Source organism: Ceratotherium simum, chromosome 5 (genome assembly GCF_057802395.1).
Source record: "Ceratotherium simum simum isolate JZ-2026a chromosome 5, ASM5780239v1, whole genome shotgun sequence".
NCBI lineage: Eukaryota > Metazoa > Chordata > Mammalia > Perissodactyla > Rhinocerotidae > Ceratotherium > Ceratotherium simum.
Window position 1 is genome coordinate 19752946 of NC_141904.1, and position 17825 is coordinate 19770770.

At 36.5% G+C, this 17825-nt stretch overlaps 1 protein-coding gene across 3 annotated transcripts in view; it reads right to left on the bottom strand.

The window, feature by feature from the left end:
- DNAJC13 (DnaJ heat shock protein family (Hsp40) member C13) overlaps window positions 1-17825 on the bottom strand; it is a 114511-nt gene that overhangs the window by 20582 nt on the left and 76104 nt on the right. For all 3 annotated transcript variants that reach the window (XM_087430566.1, XM_087430565.1, XM_004419367.3), the window contains exons 35-45: window positions 17351-17429; window positions 15790-15925; window positions 13495-13679; window positions 12980-13054; window positions 11763-11882; window positions 10390-10569; window positions 9490-9657; window positions 6339-6452; window positions 4873-4989; window positions 3548-3725; window positions 1359-1450 (exon numbers count right to left, since the gene is read on the bottom strand). In XM_087430566.1, the coding sequence (XP_087286692.1) occupies window positions 1359-1450; window positions 3548-3725; window positions 4873-4989; window positions 6339-6452; window positions 9490-9657; window positions 10390-10569; window positions 11763-11882; window positions 12980-13054; window positions 13495-13679; window positions 15790-15925; window positions 17351-17429 (1444 nt within the window). The remainder of the gene's footprint in view (window positions 1-1358; window positions 1451-3547; window positions 3726-4872; window positions 4990-6338; window positions 6453-9489; window positions 9658-10389; window positions 10570-11762; window positions 11883-12979; window positions 13055-13494; window positions 13680-15789; window positions 15926-17350; window positions 17430-17825) is intronic.

The following is a 17825-nucleotide window of genomic DNA, read 5'->3' on the forward strand; positions in this document are numbered from 1 at the left end:
TCTTGAGGCCAATAAGAAGCCTTCAATCCAACACCAGTTCATACTCAAGAACTGGGGTGGGGAGTGATTAGGAAGATAATGATCCTCACTATTGGGACTTTCTTTTTGCTTTTAGAGGGAGAAAGTAAATGTCTTCAGCACCCAGAACAACAGATTGGCTCTATCTTTCCATTATAAAGAAACAGGCATATTTTTCTTTCAAAGAGGATGACATCTCAAGTCCAACTTTTATAGTATACATCTAAAGATTAATGTCACTTAACTTGAACCACGTGGTCTGCATCTCAAGGCAATGTATCCTAGATTTAACAATGTTTATTTAAATAGTTACAAGGTACTTGAAGGAATTAAGTAGAGAAGCATGATTTTCTCAATTACAAGAACACACTTGTTAAACTTTTTGACCAATTTAAATTTTGTTATTTTAATAAAAATCTCTTTTAAACCAAAATGCAATCTAACAACACGTAATACAAATCATTCATAAACCACTCATTAACCTGTAACTGCAGTTGAATTTGGTGTTTTTAAAAATAAATTGTGCGTGTTACAATGAGCAGGATCATCTGCAAAATGACCCTGGGAGCTCACTCTAGGTAGCCTGGACAATGAGACCCCTGTGACAAGGGACTTTCTGCTTCTCTCAGAGGAAAAGGCTCCCAAACAGCTTCCCATAGGACAGTGGTTTCATCCTCCTGAAGGAGGGGCCTCCAACTTCTCTTGGACCCCTAAGGCCCACAGGTTCTGGGCAGCTGGCTTTCCCAGACAGTTCCTGTAAACAGCCTAACAGCCAGTGGTCTGACCGGAACCCTCACGGGAAAGGTTGCTTTTGTACTAGATCCATAAGAAGAGAGAACAACTGAGGCGGAGGGGGTAGGGTCCGTCTTCTAGAACACAAACCCACAGTGTGTAACCCACAGAGTGCCCTGGTCTCAACACGTCTCTCTGTTGTGACATTGAGAGATCAGGGAAACCCTGACTCCTCTTGTTGATCTGTGGCTTCCAAGCTTCCCGAGTAAAGCTCATTACTTAACCCACACCACATGACACTGTACGATGCATCCCAAGTTCTAATGCATGATAGAAAATGACCACAGAGGGAATCAACGTAAAAAACATCGTGCAACACTTGCTCTTCAAAATAAGTATATTAATTCAAATTTTAAAAATATATTCCCTTAAAAATATTTTAAAATATATTTACTTTAAAAATATATTCATTTGAATAAAAATATATTCACACACAAAAAAACCACAGGCAAACTTCCATTCAACTTCAGATGGTGATTAGTCAAGACTCAAACCACACATAGCAAGCGGTAGGAAAGACAATACACTTTAGCACAGAATTCTTTTACCTCCAAAGCCAGCTGCTGCACTTGACCAGCTCCATGGACTCGGAGAAGAGAAAATATTAACTTAAAGTGCCCAATGCATTCACTTTCTGAGCCTAGGGAATAAGAATAAAATGTTGAGAATAAGAATAAAATGTTCACTCTTTATTTCCAAGAGATGTTCTAAATTATAGACCTTCAAAAAACCGATATACACTACTGTTGACTTTTATAAGTCTCTGAGAACCTTTTCTCAACGTTTGTGACATGAAGTGAGTGGGGTTATTTCTAAACAGCAATAAACCTCAAGAGGCAAAAAGTAGGGGCCCGCCCCGTGGCGCAAGCGGTTAAGTGCGCACCCTCTGCTGTGGCGGCCCAGGGTTCGCCGGTTCAGATCCCGGGTGCGCACTGATGCACCGCTTGTCAAGCCATGCTGTGGTGGCATCCCATATCAAGTGGAGGAAGATGGGCACGGATGTTAGCCCAGGGCCAGTCTTTCTCAGCAAAAAGAGGAGGATCAGCAGATGTTAGCATAGGGCCGATCTCCTCACCAAAAAAAAAAAAAAAAAAAAAAAAAAAAGAGGCAAAAAGTAAGATATTAGAGTTTCTTAGGTTTGTTTTGTTTTCATTTCTATCCCTACTTCTAGCCCTCAGGCTAAAAGCAAGAAATTTATCAAATACACATTCCAAATACAACTCAAAAATAAAAGGTGTAAGGTGGTGATTTTACTCTACCTCTAGCCTTAGAGCTACCCACCTCAGCCTAATTATATTTTGGGAGAGTGTGTGACATCACTGGCTTTTAATTAAGACTGAGTTAGAACTCTGCCACTTGAGGACTACATTACAAACTGACATGCATATACAAGGGGTTCCTTGTGAAAATACGTAAAATTGAATGGTATTTCCATTCCTACCCACCTCAAACCCCAATCCCATATATTTACTACCTTTTTGTTGTAAATAAAACAAAAATATTAAACATTAAGGTTTTGTTCAGGTATTTTTCCTTTTGCTACATGAACATACAGTGTAATCTGTAATGTTTTGAGGACTCATAAGATAATTCACTAAGACCCCTCAACTTCAAGAGTCTGAATATATTCTATAAATAGGTTGCTTTTAAATTTATTTTCAAACCACTCCTTAACAGGTAAGAATTATCGTTAATGAATTAATGACACACAAACCAAACTTCTAAATTACAACAGAGCATGTGATCCTGATACATGAACTTTACAGATGCTATCAAAATAAAATTACTGTGCAAGCCCGTCCTCAATTTTTATAAGTTCCAAATCAATAGACTGCTTTGCTGCAATTTCTTTGTACCAAATACAGCACTAGTAACGTTCTACTATGTCAACTCCAAACAGTAAGAAATGAAGTTTTCTTTGGGTTTTATAATACTGCCTTTAATAACATCCCAACGTATACCTTGGGAATGACTAATTTTCCTAACATTTAATTATTGCTGATTATTTTATTTGAATAATTTATTGGCAATAACCAAAAAGTCAGAATTTTAATAGTATTGTAATATATACTGAAAAGAACAAAAAAAGTACCTGAAAGATAATCTTAAATGTTAATAAAACCAATTTGAGGTCTTTAAGTAACTTGAATTTGTATTGTTTTAGGTTTTATATTCGATATTTGTTATCAAAGTTAGATTGGAGGAAGCTTTCAGATTTTCACTCATCCATTTCCCTGGAGTCAGGCAAGAGTGATAACATTTTTGGAAATGTCCAAGCATGAAAAGTCTCACCTTTTTATTACTTCAATTTTTATACACCAAAAACTTCAGGGAGTTTTTCAAAAATATGAGTGCCCATATGCACATGGCATTGTTTCAGGGACCAGAAGAGGCAAAAATTAGATCGCCTATTAAATAAATCTGATTTAAATACTTATACTTGGTATGTCAACTTATGTCATCAATGTGAAATTTTACACTCTCAAGTTATTCTGCCTTTTCAACTCATTGAGATTCATTTTCTCTTAGAGATATAAATTCTTCTAAACATGGTGCTTTGACTTCTCTTTCCAGCCTACTGTTTATAGGTAAAAATATTATGGGGTCGATTCCACTTAATGTTACACCAGGTATAACATTATAACGAAGTATAATTTTCCCTGATAAAATAGAGAATTGGAATTTTTAGGGCCCTTTTATTGTAAGGATCTTACTGATCAAGGGTACAGTCACACACCTGGATTATATTTTATGACATTTCTCAGGGCCTCCAAAGCCATTTCCACTCTCGGCAGGCGATCTCCGTGTTGCTCTGACTCTACTTTTGCAGCATGTGTGATAGCCATGAATGTGTGGAGGTACTGGGCTTGGGAGCCTATATAATCCAAGAGACTTGCAGCAAATGCTTTTGGAACCTAAGTTGAGTGGAGAAATATTTTAAAGCATGTATGCTCTCAGAAATCACTTATAACAAAGATTCCAGAGCAAAAAAAAATAAATAAAACAAAAAACTTCAAGCTTTAAGAGTGATTACATTACACATACACATGAATACCCTTATGAACTAAAAAGGGGGTGGGGGAGGAAACAAAACCCAGCTGCATTAGGAAGTGTTTCTCAACTTTTTTTGGCCCCATACATTAGAGATCTGATATACTCCCATCAGTACCTTGGTATAACAATTCTGAGATTAGAAGATTTCTTCCTTAACCAATCAAAGTAACTGATAACATGAGAGGTAACTTCTACAATTTGATTATATTTTTATATTTAAAAACTATATATTTAGAATATAAATTCAAAGGACAGTTTTCAAAGAGACTTCACAAATCACTGAACTCATTCTGCTTAACAGCTGTCTGTATATATTATTCTGTGATAAATAATATATATTATGGTTTAGTAAATTCCTTTTTTTCCAAGAGCAAAATCTAAAACAAAGCATCACTTAGTCCCTCCTTACAAACCAATCAACCACCAAATCCTCCTTGCCACCCCCCCTCCAAAGAAAAACGACAATAAAAAATTCCCACATGATCTCTAAGCACTCAGAAGGAAAAGAAGCTCCTCATTTGCTTCTGGAAGTAACTAGGGATCATCACAAGAGATGACCTGGTGTGACCCCAGTCATCTTCTAAAAAATCTCTTTGCTCTTCACCTGTATTTTCTTCTTTTCTTCTAATAATCAACCAGAGAAGGACTTCTACCTGGTGGTCTGATATTCTACATGATGGTGTGTGTGTATATGGCCTTGCATGTCCATGAGAGACTAGTAAGTTGAAGGCATATATACACGACACAGTGGGGTAGCATTATGTATAAAAGAAGGAATAGCTGGGCAAGGAAAAACTTATTATTCACGAATCCACAAAATTAAATTCTTCATCATTCAAAATAAAGAGGCTCATAAGTTATCAATGGTCACTCCATCAAATACCCAGGTTGTATAAAGTATTTGGCAAAGAACAGGTATTATTTCAATGTATATAGTGTGAATAAACTAGTAACATGCAATAACAAATGATCAAAGATATTAGACAAAACTAAAAGCTGAGAGCTTACCTCTAGTTGGAAAGTAGGGACTTCATTATACACCCTAACAAAAATCTCCCCTACAATAAGTTCTTTGGCATGATCACTGTAGACAAATTCTGATCCATAAGTTTTGTCACAATCACCCTTTTTAAAAAAGAAAATAGACTATTAGATGTAAATCAGAATCATCAGTGTCTGATTTATAAATCTATCCATATTCAGTTTAATAACTTAACAGATAAATAACTTCTGGAAAGAGTCATTCACTTTCCAGAGAGGAAAAATGTGGTGGGATACACATCACAGCACTCGATGCAATTTTGTTCATAAACAGTAATATAGACTCTGGAATAGGTATAGGGCTATACTTTTAGTCCAAAGATTAATACTATAACTCATTTTAATATTTCAAAATATCACAGAGGTCAGCCACTGAAGTGTCTTAGAGCCAGTGTTTATAAAGTAAGTATGACAGTTGGCTCTTCTCACTCCACTCAACAGACATCTAGCCTAGTCAGATATAGGGTGATAGAGCTAGGAAATGAATACATTTGGACTGGGTTTTAAAAAGTACTACATTGAATGAAAGTGCTGGAAAACAAGGTCTTTGAATTAAAAAAAGACAAGGTAATATTATATAGGTTGACAACTCAAGAAGAGTTTCCATTTAAGGAAAAGGAAAAAGATAGAAAAGAGGAATGGGAGAAAAATAGTCACACTAAAGATTTAGGTTGAAACCATGCAGAATTCAGGTTAGACTGAAATGATATGTAAAAGTATATAATAAATTGTAAAGTGCTAAACAAAGAGATGTTATTATGTCTCTTCTGGTAAAAAAAATAGATGAACAGATGATGTATAGGAATGCAAGATCTGTTCTCCTTAGCTCTGCAATTCTCAAAACTTCTATCTACAAAGAGTTCTGAGTGACTATCGCGAAATGAGTTCAAAAATAAATTTTGAATAACTCAGGACACAACAGAGATAGTTACTCTTTAATATATTCTAAACCCATAAGCATAATTGTCTTCTAAACCATCAAGACTCAACCTAGTGTGTGCATTATCCAGGCCTTCTCCTTATCTCCCATCCTACTGTCTTTTGTTTTTTTCATGGCTTAATAGCTTCTCTACTAGCAGATGGCAGGATAGGAGAAATTACTCAATTTTGATACCAGAAAGCAATTTTGATTTACTGGGGAAAAGAGGCTGAAGAGGACAATTAAAACATGGCCTTGGGTAGAAAAACTGGTTAAAATAGAAGACATCTATACATAAGTGGTAACGAAAGCAATAACAAAAAATCCTAATGTGTTACTAAATACAATAAGAATGCTGTTCTTAAAAGGGCCAAATATTAGGTAGCAAAAAGCTATAGGCTTGATTAACACCAAATGGAGAAACAATGGGTTTCTATTTCGTCAATACTAAGTGATATTTCCAGAGGTTCCATTAGAGTAAGTTACCCAAGAAATTTGTAAAACAGTAACATACTTTTTTAATCATGTTTTCTTGTTGGGATTCAAGAAATTCAAGTAGTTCTGCTCTTGTAGAATTGTTCCATATCAAATAGGGGCTCTCTGTGTTGCTGTTAAGCATCTTCAAAATCTAGGAGACAGAACATTACTGTTTTGTAACATTTAGAAAAAAAAAATATTGAAGTTATCATTTATCAAAATTGTCTATTACATGCCAAGCACCGTAATAGCGCCTTAAGTATAATGGATCTCAATGATAAGGATGTTAATACTTTTAACAAGTTTGTTAATACCCATTTTGCAGCTGAGCAAAATCAATGCTGAGAGAGATCAAATTATTTGCCCCAGGTCTCATAACTCTTAAGTGGTGAAACTCAGATTCAAATTTTTTTTTTTTTTTTTTTATTTATTTATTTTTCCCCCAAAGCCCCAGTACATAGTTGTCTGTCATAGCTGCACATCCTTCTAGTTGCTGTATGTGGGACGCGGCCTCAGCATGGCTGGAGGAGTGGTGCCTCAGTGCGCACCCAGGATCCGAACCCGGGCCGCCGGCAGCGGAGCGCACGCACTTAACCGCTAAGCCACGGGGCCGGCCCTCAGATTCAAATTTGAGAATGTGTTTGACTTCACATTCTTAACATTTGTTCTGCTTTGGTAAAAATCACATATGATATTTTGTGTTAAAGTATTTAATAAACGCCTAGTAAATATAAGCTTAAAAAGAATCATACCATACTGCCTTTATATGCATATATTTGAAAACAAAATCTAAGTCTTTATGAGGCATATTCCCAGGAAGGGAAATAAAATTTATGGCAGAGAGTCAGTTCAGATTTTCTTGGCCAAACCCTGATTCAAAGCTGTATTAAGCAGGTCTGCAGACACAGCTTATGACTGCTTAGCTACCCAGTGTGCTTTCCCTTTGTTTAGCTGTCCTCAATTATAGGTGTACACATAGACATTTGACTCTCCTTTAAATGTTTTAATAAAAATACTTCCTATTTTACATTTACAGAGCTCTGTGGTAGGAGGAAAGCAGCAAGTTATCACTTCCATCTTATACAAAGCCACCCAACACTTGTTTTCAAAATGTTAACTACTAGTTAAGTAAAATGACTGAAAAAATATATTGTTAGGAAAACCATAAAACTTTGAGAACTGACAGTTTACAAGAATATTTCAGGGGCTGGCCTTGTGGTGTAGTGGTTAAGCTCACATGCTCTGCTTTGGCAGCCCAGGGTTCGCAGGTTTGAATCCCAGGTGTGGACCTACATACCGCTCACTGAGCCACGCTATAGTGGTGCCCCGCACACAAAATAGAGAAAGATGGGCACAGATGTTAGCTCAGAGCCAATCTTCCTCAGCAAAAAGAGGAAAGATTGGCAACAGATGTTAGCTCAGGGCCAATCTTCCTCAGCAAAAAGAGGAAAGATTGGCAACAGATGTTAGCTCAGGGCCAATCTTCCCCACCAAAACAAATAAAAAATAAAATAAAATAAGCATTTCATTAAATCCAGATGGAGTTCAGGCCAAGATTTTGAAATGTTTTTTTTTTTGCTGTAGTAGTTAATTAACAGCTTGCTAGTATTTCTGGAAAGAATGTTTTCAGTCAGCAAAACACATCACATTGATGAACACAAAGTCCAGAAAAAGAACAAAGACTGAGAGTGGCATCTAAAGCTCTTCCCTCTTACTCAAGGGGACTGAAAAGCAATGTCCTATACTAAAAAAGACTCAATCAAACTGGATTAAAAAACAAATAAGCTGTTTATAAATTCTAAAAATACTTTTTATTTGGAAACCCGAGGACTTCTTCCCTTACAAAAGTACTAGATGATCATTAGAGAAAACAAAATAAAATAAAAATAGCCTATAATTCCACCATTCAGGAATAACTACAGTTAACATATTGGTACAGATGTGTCCATCCATTTTTTTTTTTTTTGTGAGGAAGATCAGCCCTGAGCTAACATCCACGCTAATCCTCCTCTTTTTTGCTGAGGAAGACCGGCTCTGAGCTAACATCTATTGCCACTCCTCCTCCTTTTTTTTTTTTAACTCCCAAGCCTCAGTAGACAGCCGTGTGTCAGAGCTGCACATCCTTCCAGCTGCTGCATGTGGGACGTGGCCCCAGCACGGCCAGAGAAGCAGTGCGTCGGTGCGCGCCCGGGACCCGCACCCGGGCCACCAGCAGCAGAGTGCGCACACTCAACCGCTAAGCCACGGGGCCGGCCCCATCCATTCATTTTTTAAATAACAAAAATGGGATTTAGCCTTTCACCTTAAATACTTTAAACATCTTTTAATGTCTTTAAACATACCTTTATAACTTAAGGCTTCATAGTATTCTATTTAATGGATTTCTATAGGTTAATTCTCTAAAGCTACATTCGTAGATTGTTTCTCAATGCTCCTCACAGAAGAGGCCAAAGAGGTTGGGAGATCTGCCATGGTCATACTTATTTTTGTCATAATTTGTCATGAATGAATTGTGTGTGTGTGTGTATGTATTTACTTTCAGGATTTCAATTCTGAGTCTAAATAAGTTACAGCTTATAAGAAACAGCTAAGCAGCTGGCCCCATGGCCTGGTGGTTGAGTTTGGCGCACTTTGCTTTGGTGGCCTGGGTTCACAGGTTCATATCCCAGGCACGGACCTATACCACTCATCAGCCATACAATGGCAGAGACCCACATATAAAATAGAGGAGGACTGGCACAGATGTTAGCCCAGCAAACATCCTCAAACAAAAAAAGAGGAAGATTGGCAACAGATGTTAGCTCAGGGCAACTCTTCCTCAGCAAAGAAAGAGAAACAGCTAAATATGGACTCTGGGTCTGCTGACCCCCAGTCCTCTGCCCGTTGTGAAACACCATTCCAAGTTCACTCTCTTGTCCTGTCCCTTTGTGACTCAAGGCTGGTTAGAATTATGGCAGCTCCACAGCTGAGAAACATGAAGTGAATTCACTCTTAAAGAGACACTGGATTTGCAGAGCTGATATCATCAGCAACAACCCACAATAAACTGAATTTCTTGGTTGAGAGAACAAGCATGTGAACATTTTCAATTTTTAGATTTCCTAGAGCAATCAGCCCTGTCATGTTCCTCTACTATTTTAAGGATTTGCAATCTTCATCAAAACCCAAGCTACCTCTGAAGCACATACCTCAGTAGCACCAACTACAGCAAGTTTTCTAGCCACATAGGGTGTCAACATGCCAGCTAAACTCTTCCTTATGGTTGGATTTTCTGGGGTTGCTTGTTCTTCAGGCAGATACCCTCCAAGGCGACTTAAAGCATGGACACTCAGTTTGGCAAGGCTATTGGCTACTTCCTGTTACAAAAAAATTAAGAAATTAAAGTAGATCTGTTATCTTACATAGGTAACTCAGTAACTTTACGGAATCAAAACTGTATGGAACACGTTAAAGGAACAGAAAGCAAATAGACAAATAAAAGGCACATGAGTCCCCAAAACTGATGCCAGAGAGTTTATCCATTAGAACTTAATATTTTTATTTCTACAAAAGACCATCAGAATCTATGTACTCATTTATATCCAATACATATCTAATATCTATCTTGTAGATAACAGGAAGAAGCACGTTAGGGGTCAGGGTGGGGAATAGGGGATAGGTAGGTAGATTTGACTGCTGCAGGTACACACTAATAACATGAGTAATGAATGACAGTCAATAGGAAAGGAGAGACAGAAAAAATATTTGTAGAAATGAAATAAGTACTCAAGTGCCTAGGGGAGCTAGCCCCAAGAGCCCAATCGTATCATTATATTTCCCATGTTACAAACTATAACTGCAATCATAAAGGTGACTCTGAGTAATCAAGAAAAGATTAAGTTATGTTCAGTACGAGCTATTGCAAATTCCCTTGCCTTGAATCCTTCTGGCATAAGTGGTTAAGATAAAAAGTTTGGTGCTTAAACAGCAATAAACTTAGTTTTCTTAAAAAACAGTTTATGCCTTGGGGCTCTGGATAGCTGGAGCTTTGCTTCACATTAAATTACAGTTTGGATTCAAATTCAATATTAAAGCAATGTTAAAGTTACCTGCTGGTTTGTTTCTTCACTTTTTTGAATGCCACTCTCTTCTAGTGTGTAGTCATAATTAAAGAGAAAACCAAGCAGATACCACAAAATCCCAGCCTGAAATAGGTGTGTCTGTAGCCAGAAATCCACAGCAAAAGAACTGACACATTCTACCCCAAGAGCAGCCACCCGTGGAATACTCTGAGAGAAGAACAACAACAGAATTAATTACAGGGTTAAAAAACGTTCCCAAGAGAAACTGGTTGTGAATGTATGTCAAGATATCTATGTTATTGTGCAAAATGTTTACCTCCTCTTATATTTTCAATTCCAGTTTAAATCTGAATCCTCTATCTTTCAAGGCCTAAAATTAAAAGTGACCCTGTAGCGAGACACAGAATTACTATCTTTGAGGCTAATCTTCAAAGACTTGGGAATCTAGTTTTTTTCGTTTCACTTCTTGTATGTTTAATTTTTAAAAACAGCAATAAGACATTAAAGCAACTCACATGCTAGTGATCTTAAGTGTATCAATGATATCTGTACTGCAAGTGTATGGATTTACTTTATATTCGAGTTTGTATTCTTATTAAACACTTGTAGGGACATCAAGTAAATATAGTTGAGGAGATATTTTCATCAGATTCCTTATTCATAGATCCCTTAGTTCAAGATTAGCCCCCAGTCCAGTTCTATTCTAACACAACTTTCACTCTGCCCAGTTATCTAAGAAATCTCTCTGTCCTCAGTCACCTATCACACCCACCCACAGTCAACTTCCCTCAGCAGTATCAGGTTGGGAAGAAACAGTAAGCTCTCAGATCCCTAAAACTCTTTCTATCAGGCAGTGACTTGACTCTTTTAAGTTTCAGGTTTTATGTGGTCCTTTACTTTCACTGGATTTATTTAGTCTAGTCTCCTCTCTTTTCTCTCCTGCCTCTCTTGTAAAGTTCAGATGAAACCCACTTCCCTTTACATATGCCACTCTACTCTTACTCTTTGTGGGCCAGCCTAGGAACAAAAGCCTTCATTTACAGCAAGGCTTTTGTGAAAAATGTTTTAGAGAGTAAAGTAATTTACTTAAAAATAATTTTGGGGGGCCAGCCCCAGTGGCCTAGTGGTTAAGTGAGGTGCCCTGTGCTTTGGGGGCCCAGGTTCAGTTCCTGGGCGTGGACCTACATCACTCATCTGTCAGTGGCCATGTTCTGGTGGCGGCTCACATACAAAAAAAAAAAAGAGGAAGACTGGCAGCGGACATTAGCTCAGGGCGAATCTTCCTCAACATCAACAACAAAAAATTTTGGGAAAACAACTTGCTTATAAATTGAGGACTCCTACTTGATAAGAAAACTCATTGCTGACCGTACTGAGAAAGCACTCAAGATAAACTCTACCTTGCCAAAATATAGCACTCGACAGAGATCTCTGATGATGCCAGGCATTTCTGTGATCTTCTCTCGGCATTCTTCAAACTGAGCAGCCACACTATAGCATTTACTTATGTGTCCACATACCTGCAGACAACACAACAGAGAAAAAAAACAGTCAGATGTGCATTCCTTATTTAAGACAGCGAAAATCAAATCAGCTGAGATTTGTGAACAATGCTTACTGGTATACCTGGTGCTACAAAATTAATGCTTAATGGTATATATATGATGCTACAAAATTAAACAGATCATTTCTGTTGAATCACTAGCATTTCTGGTTAAGATTTCCTATAGATGCAGGGTTGGCAAACCATGGCCAGTATGGCACACGGCCAAATTGATCATGGCCTGTTTTTGTATAGCCAGAGAGCTAAGAATGGTTTCTCCATTTTTAAAGAGTTGTAAAAAAAAAAAAAAACAACACAAAAATATGCAAATGAAACTGTATATAGCTTGAAAGCCTCAAACATTTATTCTCTGGCCCTTTATAAAAAAAGTTGGCCAACCTCTGGATTAAAGTACTGTTGTTCAGCTTATCAGCATTACAGAATCAGAATTCTATTTACGTACTGCACTTCAAAACAGAAGATGAAACTCAATAGCCTGTACTCAATTGTTTTATATTCTAATTTTACTGGCATAAACAAAGGGCCACATAAAAAGATACATTCTACAATGATCTTAACGAATTCCTGATGAATTTTCTATCAAAAAATTCAACTATTATAACCCTAACAGAAAATAAGCCCACTAAAATATGAGGGATGGGAGAAGGAGGTAGAGAAGGAAACTAGGGAAGCGAGTGGAAGATGAGTGAACCAAGAATGGCAAAATAACAAACGTCGAAACTGGGTAATGGGTACATAAGGGTTCATTATACTATTCCCTACTTTAAGAAAAAAAAAATTAAGCCAAGAGACCATAAGTGATCTAGTGTAGCAGTTCTTAAAAAGTGTGATACACAGACCAACAGCATCAGTATCACCTAGGAATTTGTTAGAAAAGCATCTTCTCAGGCACCCATCTCAGACCCAACAAAGAAGAAACTCTGTGGGCAGGGGACAGGAGGTGGAGCGCAGTAACCCATGTTTAAATGAGCCCTCCAAGTGGGTCTCATAGATGCTCAAGTCTGAACTACTGGTCTAGTATAACTTTCTTGGAACCATATGTTTTAGCCTCACCTGTACTGACATGTCACTTGGTTTACTAGAACGATTCAAGACAGCCACACAGCGACTAAATGCCTCTTGTAACACCTGCAGGGAAGGAAGTCAGCCATTAACTCTCCATTTTGACCTGAAATCTGAAAAGCCTTTTCTGATAGCAATAAACTATTAATAACCTTTTAATGTTAGATACTTGGTAAATAAATGTTTGCTCAATTAACATTTGTTAAATAAACAAGTAAACAAAGAACTCCTAGAAGTTTCTTTTTAAGCATTCCCAATAAGCTACTTTGTAAGCAATATTACGTTTACCAATTTTGAATCCAACACTCTCCAATTCACATTATGAAATAAAGCTCCATTTCTACCTTTAATTTTGTACTAGAATATAGAGAATACAACACTGTTATCTGTTGGAATAGCTTAAAGAAACTATATCAACTGTATCTGTTCTCGGTGACTTCCCTATTGCCCCGAGTGATACAGTGTGCCTCAACTAGCTTGAAGATACAAAGGTCATTCCATATTACCTCAATTCCATTCTCCCTTCTGAGCTCTTCAGCATTGAGGGCTGAGCAGTTGACTGTATGGAAAGCCAGCTCCGCAGCAGCAGGTAACAATGGTGATTCTTTTGAGAAAAGGAGGTCATCGGAAGTTTCCATTGTTATAGTCCTAATTAGCATGGGGTATCCTGCATATTTATAAGGCTGTAAATCTGAAATAACCAAAGGTTAGTGTTGGGAAAACAACAAAACAAAAACTGATCATGCCATGGTTTTTAATTCTGACACTACGTTCAATTACGCTGCCTCAAAAAAAATTATAAAATATTCAACATCTTAAACGTCTAAATTCTAGTTTATAAAAAAAAATTAAACCTAGTATAAATCCCTTGGATCTCTTCTTTTCTAACAAACTTGTTTGGTTGATTTCTCTAAAATGTTTCCACTAGAAAAAGAATATTTTATGGTAGATTAACTGCATTTAGTGTGCAGTGGTTTTGTTCCTTTGCAGAATATCTACTTTCTGTGTTGTCCGTGTGATCTTTGTAACTCTTTACCTGATCAGAGACAGCAGGACATAGCTAATGCATATATCAAGCTAATGCATGAGTATCACTCTCATGATACTCATATCTCTTTATAAAGAAAAGAAATAGTGAGAGACATCTCATTAGCCTACTTTTCCATTTTACCAGTTATCGTAAAATAAACGCTTGAAAATATTGAATATAATTTGTTACTAGAAATACCAAACAGAAATAGTTAATTTATTAACTGTATTTAGCTAATTCCACGTTTTGATAAGCAAATTTAAAAGTGAAAGCTGAAATGTACAGGTGCCCAATTGTCTGTTCTTTTCATTCTATTTTTTTTTTAACTAACCTATTAGGCAGGAATATGCAAATTAATTGGCTGTGACTTTATCAAGTACTTCTGTAATTCCACTTGAATTCAACAAAAAGGTTTGCCTTTTGAGGATGACCAATAATCTGCATTAAATTAACTCATTTCTAAGATAGCTTAAAAAAAAAAAAGTTCCTTGGAACTGGTCCTAATAGTTCTCACACATACATACATACATGTATGTCGTAAGAAAGAAGAGTTAATCAATTTTAGGTTCTATCAGATCAGGAACCCCATCCCAGAACTTACTGGATATAAACCCCCTTCGGGAAAAGTGGATAACACAGCCTGAAAAAACCTTCTGACTTTGATAACAAACTAACGGTGAGCCATAAACTGCACCTTGAGGCTAATACAAAGTTATCAGCCATTAAAAAAATAACCAATGGTTATAAAAAGACTTCTTTAAACTCATTCTGATTAGTGATAAATGCCATATAACTAAATGCTTTACAAATGTGTTCTGTTCAACTCATATGCAAAAGTGAATCAACTAATCACTGCTCTCTAACGACCCAACTGCTAGATCCCCATGCTGTCCCCTCCTACTGCAACTCCACTTGTCTTCAATTCCCAACGCTCCTCCTGCTTATCTCAGATCGCCACTGTTCTCTCTTGCTTTTCTCCCAACATCATCCTACAGAGCAAATGGGTAGCCCATTTTGTTCTGTAAGCCAAGTTCAGTTCCCAAGCCAATGACCACATGCCATGTTGAACCTAACTCCCCATCCCTAAGAAAGTCTTAAAAGTTTTCAATGTACTCCTGGCTTTCTGGCTGCTACTCTTAGGGCTACGACAAATGGCCCTGCAAACACACTGGAAAATTCCTATAACCCTGTACCGTGAAATCACACCTATTTCATCTATAATAGTGTTTTTCAAACTGTCCCACAGGATGAGAGGGTTTTGAGAGCTACCACAGGAAATGAGGTGTGAGAGGAAGTATATGATTTGAAAAGTTTCTGTTGCTTTGTAAAGACCAGGACATTTTTGGCGTTTTCAACCGTTAGAGGCTTTTGGAGTTATGAAAGGCACAGTCTCTTATTTGTGATTTAAGAACATTAAATGACACTTAAATTCCAGATCCATTTTAGATCTCATTTAATATGTTTGCTGCTAAACAGCTAAACAAAACTAACCAAGTACCTCCACAAGACAGAAATGTCCTTCAGGAAGGAATAATGAAAGCTTGTTGGAAATGCAAAATATTGAAAAACATAGGTAAGAAGTGGAAAGTATGAAACAAACAATATTTTGGGCCTTCCTATAGAAAACTACTCTTTCGCTGCATCTAAAATGCGATTCCAAGAGTCTTTTGCAATGATAATTATCAATCTACTAAAATATGCTATAGAAACAAGTAACATGGTAGAATTAGCTGGAGGGTAAATTAAAATTTGAGATTGACACATGCCTTACCTTCTTTATGACGATTGAAGAGGATGCTCTGCGTTTTCAGAATTAAAATTATATTCTCTGGATCTGGTCCATCCACTATTTTTGCTGATTTGGTACATAAAAACTCATATGCTTTATTTACTTTTTCAAACATATCCTGTATATAAACAAAGATAATTAACTTTTAATTTGGAACATCTCAAGTCACAATTTAAACAGAACACAGCTGGTTTGTATTTTACCAATAATTTCTTTAGTTATTATTTTGTTTATACACTAAGGAATTCATTCCCAATGTAATCTAGCTGGTATACTTTTAAGGTGAAACGTTTTCTTCCCCCCAAATAGCTATTCAATGATCTCAATACCATTTACAAGAAAAATTCTTCTTCACTGGTTTATACTATATATATCATATTAAACTCATACACATTAAAGACAGTCTCTGAGTTATTATAAAAATAATTATAAGAGCTGCTGTTTACTGAGTACTACAACAGGCACTGTGCTGAATGCTTTAGATACATTATTTCACTTAATACTCAAAACAACCATGTCAGGTGTGTACCATTATTATCTTCATTTTTTAGATGATGTTCAATACCTTGCCTAAGGTCACAAAGTCAATGGGTCACAGAGCTAAGACTTACACACAGGTCTGACTCCTAAATCCATGCTCTTAAACTACTACACTATATTATGTTCCTTGATCTATACGTTGATTCTTGTGCCAGTACCATATTGTTTAACTACGGTAGCTTTATGGAGTTTTAATATCTACTAGGTTAAGTCTAGCATTTTAATACTGATTTCAAAATTTCTTCATATCTTGATTATTTTCTCTCCCAGATGAATGTGAATTGCCACAAATTTCTCAAAAATATCCCAGGCTTTTGATTAAAAATCCCTTAAACATATAAAAGTAGCATCTTTTCAATACTGTCTTCCACTCAGGAATATTGTCTGTCTCTAATAAAAAACATTGACCTTGCAATCAGTGAAAATTACTCCGAGTTTCTAGCAATAGACTATCAGTCCTAGTTTTAGTGGTTCTTATGTGATTTTATTTTTTATATATCTCCACTGGTATTTTAGTAGAAAGTTGGAAGAGGCAGGATCAGAGAACGTTGGCAACAGATGACTTTATGTCTGAACAAAGTTTCCTACTTTTTCAGTCTTTAGAGTGATATGAAGTTGGATGTCATTAGAAAAAAATAAATTACGCAAAGCCATCTAAATAGCAATGGCATCACCTACAAATGAATTAGGTTCATCCAGATTCCTAATTTTTAATTATTCATGCAATTACCCATTAGAGTTAATTCTCAAACAGACACAAGTAAGGAGAGAGAATAAAATCCATAAGTTACTAGTCACAAGGACAGTCCTTTTGCTAAACTGAGGGAGGACCATTCACACAGAAAATGTGGGCATGTGGGCCAGAAGTAAATTAAATGTATATGGAGCATATATTATGAGGCAGATACTGGCATAGAGAATGGGTATATCTTTTCTTTGCCTAAAATAGTCATAGAGCGAAAGAAGTCAACCCCAAAGCCCTAATTCCCAAGGCAATACATACCCTCCCTTCTGGATTCTTATCAGGGTGGTACTTTTGTGCAAGTCTGAAGTAAGCTTTTCTAATCTTGCTCTCATCATGCCTGTTAAATAGGAAAATTCTTTTATGAATACAGTAAAGTGCAAGAAAAAATATTTACGCAATCATCTAAAAGGATATTTTAAAAACCTTACTTTTATTGTATACGATCATGTATTAGGCATCAGATTAAACCCAGTAAGAATACTCTTTACATGCTATCTTTACATATGAAAGATAAAACCTAAATATTCCCTGTGCAAGATTATCATTCACTTCAAATTACAAAACCATATTAGGAGTTTGAAAAACTAAGAACCTTTTTTTAAACTAATTCTTCAAAATGTCACTGCAAACTCTGTAACTCTAAGTTATTTTAACTATCAGCCTTGCCAAAAATGTAAAAATTCAGTCTATACTTAAGAAAATGTCTTTTAAACTATTTTTCTCTAACATATCT